At 36.3% G+C, this 8,569-nt stretch overlaps 1 protein-coding gene across 1 annotated transcript in view; it reads right to left on the bottom strand.

Annotated features, from left to right (window-relative positions):
• The window catches only part of LOC107654058 (coiled-coil domain-containing protein 6), a 22,449-nt gene continuing 13,880 nt past the window's right edge, over positions 1-8,569 (bottom strand). The window contains exons 6-9 of the mRNA XM_016440958.1: positions 8,067-8,219; positions 6,016-6,120; positions 5,194-5,315; positions 1-748 (exon numbers count right to left, since the gene is read on the bottom strand). Coding sequence (XP_016296444.1) covers positions 578-748; positions 5,194-5,315; positions 6,016-6,120; positions 8,067-8,219 — 551 coding nt within the window. The 3' untranslated portion in view covers positions 1-577. The remainder of the gene's footprint in view (positions 749-5,193; positions 5,316-6,015; positions 6,121-8,066; positions 8,220-8,569) is intronic.

Below are 8,569 nucleotides of genomic sequence, written 5' to 3' on the forward strand. Positions count from 1 at the left end.
ATTACTTTCTGAGACACTTGCTTGTGAATTATTAACCAAGAATTCAAACGTGATATTGGGCCGCAGTTTAATCCTTAAAAGGCCATTAGCTGCTTTGACCACGATTCTATTTGGAGTACAGAAGCACACCTGTGGCTTTCCGTAATGTCCTGCTGGTCCACTCTGGTTGACACTTTTAAAGTGTTACTCTGAACACTGGAAAAATACTCAACTATGAAAAATATATGATCACATAATTTCCTAAGTAGTATTTTTTGTCAGTCTACAAACAAGCAATGGTTGCTAAAGGTGTAGATCGCTTGACACACACTGATGCCAAAGCAATAAGTGCTTGCTAAAACTGTGCTATACACTGAAGTGATGTTCATTCCCTCTTGAGCTGGAAATGCCTTCACCTCACCTCACACGCCATCTTAAGTGGACACAATCAACGCTTCCAAACACAGAACTATGAACACAACACAGATGAATGGTTTCAGTGCGAGATGAAGAAGACATTGAGGATTGTTAAGCCTTTGGCTTGAGGGATGTTACAGTGAAGCAGCTCTGTTTCGAGTCCCTGCGATGGCTCACTAATCTATGGTTGCAAGGACTGCTGCGGCTGCAGTGGAGCGGCCTGGGATGATGTCGGGTGCACGGCGGGTGGAGGGGGAGGCGGGGGCTGGACACCACCCTGCGTGTTGGGGGACGGAGGGGGTGTAGGCCGCTTGAATTTGTCTGGACTGTTGCTTCTCCTTGGGGAGGGTCTCTGTGGGGGGAGAAAAACAGTCTATAGACTGTCATGGGATATGACAAATGTGATGTCTAAAACAGCTGGAGATTCATATCAGCCCTATCTAGAACCACTATATGTGTTTCCACGGATAATGTCCTCACCGAGTAAAGTTCAGATGTCATGCTGCACAGTAGCTCAGGTCACATTACTTTCCCTGCTCAATTTAAATTCAAATTGTATTTCAGTTGACTGCACTATATTTTATCCTTATTCTGGCAGCTACATTTTTTTAAAATGTTTTTGAATGCTATCATGCTCAGTGTTGGGAAGGTTACTTTGGAAATGTAATAGGTTACAGATTACAAGTTACCCTATTTAAAATGTTATAAGTAGTGTGACTTTCAATTTATTACATTTGATTATTTTTTTTTTTCAACTGTTAATCATTCGGAAACTTTTAAAGCAGGCAGGGTTAACCTTACAGTAGTACTCAATACTGATTACCGTCAAACTTTCAAAATCTTTCTTCACTAGAATTAACATTATAATAATTTAATTTTAAAACAGCCACCACAAAATCAGACTTTAGCACTTCTTTTTACCTTGAGATCGTTCTGAGGTTAAATAAAGGTTTAAAATCAATCAAGATATAGTTTAATAGTTATGATACTGTTTTTTAAATCAAATCTTTGCATAGCTTTTACAGGAAACGCTGGCATCTAGCAATGCCTTGGAAAAAACTTAATCTTAAAAAAAAAATAATAATAAAGATCGTCTTTTTAAAATGCAGTCTTTACTGTTACTAAATTGCGGGACACGTTTGAAAGCACATTAATCCGCGCGAGAGATGCTAGGCTGAATTGTGTGTGCGCTCTAGAATGGACAAGCAAATTACAGATTTGTAATTTCGGATTTCGGATGCGCGTCCAAATGATCAAATACACACAAAAATATGTCAAAATGGCCTGCTTGGAGAGTATTCACTTAAACACAGTTTATGTCTTAAGTGGACGTGAACAGCTGGGAGAAAATCTGATGTGTGTCAATATATATATGCAGTCACCTTCTGAAGATCGGGCCATCAATGTTAAACAACAAAATGCAAAGAAAAAAAATCACTCAGCTCTCTGAATAACGTTAGCTTTAATAAGTATTAATCAATCAAATTGTACAGTGAAAACTACAGTTATTTTACATTTGGTTATTTTATTAGATTTCTTTTGTAGACTATATTACTTACCTGGGCTGTGTTTCTCGATAACGATCTTAGCGCTTAAGAGCGTTTTCTAGGAGTCATTTTACGATCGTTCGTTATTGTTTCACGTGCGTTTCCCAAAAATGCACTTAACACAATCGCACGTAGCTGTGCTTTAAGTGCTACTTAGGAGTCGCTATCCGTTTGTCAAGTGCTGAAATGTCACTTTATAGAATGGCTTCAAGTGCTGAAATGTCATCTTATAGAAAGGCTTGTAATTGTAGTACACGCTCGTTTATTAAAATGTTAACCTAATGCTGCGTTCCAGACAACTCGGATATAATAGCTACAATACAATATTATATAATATTATAGTTATACGTATAATATTATACTTTACAATAATAATAATATATATATATATATATATATATATAGAGAGAGAGAGAGAGAGAGAGACGTTATTTCCGGGTCCAATACATGGCTGGTTTTCGTGCACGTTGGCAAGTCATTGACAGATTTTTTCCCCCCCAATCTTTGAAGCATATTTCCTACATTACTTTTATTCATTTTTTTTGTTCAGTCATTTAATTTAGATGTGTGCTTCTATTTTGTCTGCCCTTTTTAATTATTTCATTTATAAATTAGTAAAACAAAAAAAAAAGAGTAATAAAGTGTATAGTAAAGTACAATGAAATCCTTACAGTATAATCACATCGCACTTGAATAAAGTTAAAGGTGTAATCTGCCGATTGTCCTGCAGGTGACCGCATAAGTCTGTCTTCTTACGATGCACTTAGGGCTTTATGATTACTCGTAGCACTCGTAGATCTACGATAATTTTCAAGTGCTACTTAAGTTACGATGCTTTTGGGAAACAGACCGTAATATTAAGATCAGTCATACGATCGTTTTTACGAACTTCTTAGGCTTACGAAGCTTTTGGGAAATGCAGCCCTGAACAGTAATATGAGTAGGCCTCCAAAAAAAAAAAAAAAAATGTAAGCACTGTTTATTTGTATCTTTGTTTTATTGTATTTGTCAGTTTGTTTTTTTCTTTGTTATGACCGACGTTTTTTGTATTTTTGTTGCACTTTGCTTTTGTTTTTCTCTCCTTCCTTCCTGCACTGGCTGTCGTCTGATAGGCTCACTGATGATGTGGTGTGATGCGCCATTGGATGTTCCATCGAGGCGTGGCGTATAAAAGGGAACTGCCGGCAGCCTTCGGGGAGCTCATTTCTGGCGTGTTCGTGGTGGGGTTGAGAGCTACTGGATTTCCTCCTCTGGCCGATGACCAAACCAAATGTTCACATTAAGGGCCAGTTTTACTAACAGCTTGCGCCAGCGCAAACCATCTTTTGGCGTTAAAACTGTACTGTCAGGTTTTACTATAGACGCGCAGTGAAGAATCAGCGCTGAAAAGGCGTGGAAACAGTTACCTTTGCGCCTGACCTTATTGAATATGCATTTGTAGGAGTTTCCCTTTCAGATGCAAAATGTATGGGAGCAGAGTATTCAAATGAATCAAGCAAAACACGTTTTACTAACGTTTGCGCTCGTCAAATTACTGGCATTTGCGCCATTATTTAACGCCCAAAAAAAGCATGTCTTAAACTATTTTGCGCTTGAAATGGCTGCAATTATTGTTGCTAGGAGGAGGCTAGTGGTCGACCGATATATCGCCAAGGCCGATATTTGGCATTTTTCAAATATCGGCATCGGCCAATAAGTTTTTCTGTTTAGCCGATGTGTTCGAGGCGGGATTTTATTTTGACGGCGCTGAGAATGGCAGCCGCAGCGCCTGAGCGCACACCGCTCACATTCTCCCTCTTGTTCGCTGTCGTCGTTCAGTTCTGTCTAATATGGATATAAGTCTATCTAATAATCAGATAGAACTGTTAAAACAAATTAATTAAAATGTATACAAAAAAGTATTATAACGATTGCTTTAATATTATTAGTAATAGAAAGGCAAACATTATAATACTTTCTCATTTGCAGTCAGCTTTCAGCAAACACGCATTTATATCATTTAAACACATCTTTGAATGACTAATGAACATTTAATTTCACAAACCTTGCAGACTTCGTCGAATCTAGTTGAGATCTTGTGAAGTGCGCATTTGTATCCTGCATGATCGCGTGTTCTCTGCGTGATGGTCGATCCGTGCAAATTGAATGCGGACAGGTGGAGAGTTCAGCTTCACTGGAGACGTTCGATCGACAAACTTTAAACTAGTGATTTCAAATTATGCTGTGCTTTATGCAGTTGCCCGCTGTCATATTCATGTCATTTTCATTGCGTGCTGTATGTAAAATGAGTGTTACCTTGGCTTTATTTGAAAAAAAAAAAAAAAAGGATTCACACAAACTTCCCAGAATACTGAGTGCCCTGTTGGTTACCGTGTTTACTTTAGATTTTTATTAAATATTTATTTATTTGTGAAAAATGCTTTGTCTTCTAAAGTATAAGTATGTTTATTTTACACAATTATTTTTAATCCATTTTCTAATTTCTTAAATATAAATTAAAATAAATAAAATTATATCGGCTTTATATCGGCCACCCTGCTTTCCAAGATATCGGCAGTCAAAAAACCCATTTCGGTCGACCACTAGAGGAGGCACCGCAGGGAACAGAGAGCACGTGGTAGAAAGGAGAGGATTTTTTCCACACATATTAATTTATTTGGAATGCCAGAAGACCGAACATATCGTTTGCCAAGCCATGTTATTTTTAATTTGCTTCAGGAAATAAAAGACGACTTGGAACCCTCAACTAGGAGTCACGCAATACCAGCTCTATCAAAACTTCTAGAAAACCTTTTTCGGCCTCCGGTTCTTTTCAACGTACTGTGGCTTCTTTATTTCTTTATTCTTTATTTGCAACTACGCTAATTTGCGCTGCGCTTGGTATATTGCCTTGGTCGATATGTAAATGAGATGTTGCGTCTGTGTTCTTTAATTTGTGCATTGTTAGTAAATCACCCGCAGAAATTTTCCCTCCCATCGGCACCGTTTTGGAATTGCACTCTCGCGCTAATGTGCCCTGTTTAGTAAAAATATACATTTAAAATACCATAAATATAATAAAAAGTTTTCTTCGTAGTGCAACGGAAAAGCAATTAGAATAGGTAAAAAAAAAATAAAACACTACGTAAAAAAAACAAAATCGGTCACATTGACGGCATGCATATATCCGTGACAGTCTTAACAAATACATTAACAGAGAGAGAGAGAGAGAGCGAAAACAGACAGTAATGATGGTGCAGAAGGAACTCACTGCAATGCCATGAGAGGCTCCTACGTGGACATGCAGGCCGGGTGTATTGTAGTAGGACATGCCTGCTCTGGTCAGCGTAGTTGGTGGGGTGAAGCCCACTGTGTGACTCGCATATGACAACCCTGCAGAACAGAGCATGCGTAGAAAGTCAGCGAGGCTTTAGCAAATTCCTTGAGGTGCATTATATACAGCATTAATATACTGGTTGCCATTTTCCATGCAACAACAATCAATAGGGAGTTTGGTGAGAATAGAAATTCAAGTCATTCATCTCCTTTGTGTCAAATCAGTGAGTTAACTAAATATTAACATTAGTGAACAAATAATTTAGACCAGTTTTGCAATTTTGATTAATCTGTTGAAAATATCTTATCTAAAAGAACATTCATGCATACATGGTTACATGCTTAGATTTCAGTCAAAATTTGGTTTTTGTTGTAGCTGCCTATTATTAAGCCAAATGTTTATGTTTAATTATCAGAGCACCCATAATGTCAAAATAACCTGCCTAGACAGGCAGTCCACTTCTAAAAAAAAATCTTCTAAGTACTACGTGCTTGGGGATTTATTGTGTTGAGTGTTTAATTTGAATGTTCTGTTCTGCCAAGAAATGTTGGCCAGACCTACTCCTGAAGAGAGGTGTGGACTGAATCTGACTTAGTCAACTTAGGTTTACCAACTCTGAATCAGTTTATGAAGTTTTTGTATTATTACAATAGAAACTGTGACCCATACACTAAAACACTTTTCAATAGCAAATTAAAATGATTAAGAGTATTAGGAAATGTACATCAAATATTTTAGCAAGTAAACCTGGTGTACCTGGTGAGATGGGTCTGCTGGAGGACGGGGAAGGGCTGTAGGGAATGGGGCTGGATACGGTACGGGGACGTAGGCCTTGAGCGGACATCTCATTGAAATACCTGCATAAAAATAGATGGAGGTTAGAACAGAGCATCTATACAGAATGCAAATACAGGAGCTAATCAGAATGAACTTGTAATGTTGGCTATCAGTATATACGTTTGTTTGTCCAAGTGAGTCTATATTTGGCACATGTAAATATTGCCACTTTCTTTACTTAGCCTATGTTTCTTACTTTTATGTTATATGTTTGGTCCATGTGATTCTGTATTTGGCACATGTAAACATTGTCACATTCTTTACTTGCATAATAATAATAAAAAAAAAAAGAACAGAGCATCTAGTTGAAGCAGTAGGTGTTAGGCGAAATTTGATGGGAATTTATCCAAAACAATAATTATACGATACTTTGTTGAGTATGTTTTTGTGCTGGTACATTGACTGGTTAGGCCTGTTGTGGCCAGCTGATTCCCAAAGCTTTTCATATTGTTTCAATTCACAGTTGTGTGAGAAACTACATTACAGAGCATTATTTGGCAAATGATTACCAGGGCATTTTTTGTAACCTTATTAGATGTATGCATCTTTTGTCAAATTACTAAATTTAATCAATAAATTCAATCTGAATAATAAGACACTGTGGGCTGTTACCAGAGCTGTAACCTGAACATGTAATCTTGATTACGTAATCAGATTCCAAAAATTAAGTACTTGTAATTAGATTAAATTACATTTTAAAATACTCGCAATCAGACTAGTTATTCTTTTATTGATTACATATTATTTACGCAATAGCAATAAATTATTCATACTTTATTGACTCATCCTACTCTGTAGGTTAACCATGTATTTCTATGTCTTTGGAAGGCTTTTGTCTTTCTAACACATTAAAATTCACATATTCACAAACTTTTTTTCTCTTTTACCTAATATATTTACTTGAAGTACACCTGATATTTTAAAATAAATATTTTAATAATGAAGTATTACATTTGCATGTTCATTGGTTTTGGTCACACGACATGCACGTAAACAAATAAAATAGTTCATTTTCTTAGTAAGTTTTTTTATTTTGATTGATTTTAAAATGATTTATTTGAACCTTTTTATGATTTAATAAATTATTAGCTTTTCATTAAACCCCCTGCAGTTCCTACACAAACCCTAGTTTGGGAAACCTTGACGTAATGTCATTTTAAATGCACTTAATGTTGTTAATAACAACAAATGGAATATATTTTCTTACTCTTTGTATTTTTATGTTAATATGGTACAAGATTATCCTATTCAAATCAATGTGATAAACGAGTTAGGTCAAAAGTAATCTAAAAGTAGTCTGATTATATTACCTAAAATGTGTCATGTAATGGATTATGTTAATAACAACCATTTTTGTCATGTAATTTGGAATCAGTAACGGATTACAATTTGTAAGTAATCTACCCAGCTCTGGGTGTTACCAATTAAATGAAATCAGTATCAACAAAATGCTTTTTTGCAACGTAGTAGTTGCACAGAAGCTGCACCTAAAAAAAAACATTTAGCTATATTTACAGTGCAAATACAATTGCATAAATAACAGATTAATGTTTTAAAAAATAATATTGTAATACTGAAATAAGCCTTTTTTTTAGAATGATACTTTGAAACTAAAATTGTCTTCGTGAATAAATACATTCTACTAAGCTACATCATGCAGTGAAAGCATGCATTTTTTGTTGTTGTTTTTTTTTTTAAGTTAGTGGCATACTCCATAATGTCAGCTTCCACATCATTAAAACAGCAATTATGATATTATTATAGACTAGTGGTTCTCAATCACATTCCTGAAGCCCCTGCACTACTGCACATTTTGCATGTCTCCTTTGTTTGACACACCCATTTCTTGGAGTTTCTACTGATGAGTTAAATCAGGTGTGTTTGATTAGGTGACATACAAAATTGTCAGTGTTTTTTTGGGGGGGGGGGGGGGGGTTGTTTGGGTCCGTCCATAGTGGCTGAGCCGAGTGGCTCGTCCATCTCCAAGCTGGACTCGCTTTCAGAGAGCTGCCGGCACAGCGCCTCCCTTCGCTCCACCTCCCTCTGGAGCTTCCTCTGCAGCCGGATGTTCTCCTCCCGCATGTGGCGCTCTTCCTCTATGTACTGAGCCCTCTTCTCTGTCTCTGTAGACACACACACACACACACACTGCAATGAGCAGAGCTTATAAACTTTATGGTGAAGTCATATAGTAACAGTGCATTTGTTCATGTGCACAACCATGAGACCAAATGAGGCCAACATGATAAAAAGCATGTGACTGTCAGAAAGTTTTGGTCCAGTTGATATTGATGTTGTTATTTTACAAAAATCTAAACAGCATTATTTTAGAATCATGGAAAACTATTATAGGTTTTATTAATATTCTAAATGAGGTTTTATTTTTATATATTTTTCATTTTTATTTTAATTTAAGTTTTAGTAATTTTGTTGTGTTTTTGTAATTTTTATTTTTTTGTTTTTTCTTTTATTA

Source organism: Sinocyclocheilus anshuiensis, unplaced genomic scaffold, assembly GCF_001515605.1.
Source record: "Sinocyclocheilus anshuiensis isolate Anshui unplaced genomic scaffold, SAMN03320099.WGS_v1.1 scaffold454, whole genome shotgun sequence".
Lineage (NCBI taxonomy): Eukaryota > Metazoa > Chordata > Actinopteri > Cypriniformes > Cyprinidae > Sinocyclocheilus > Sinocyclocheilus anshuiensis.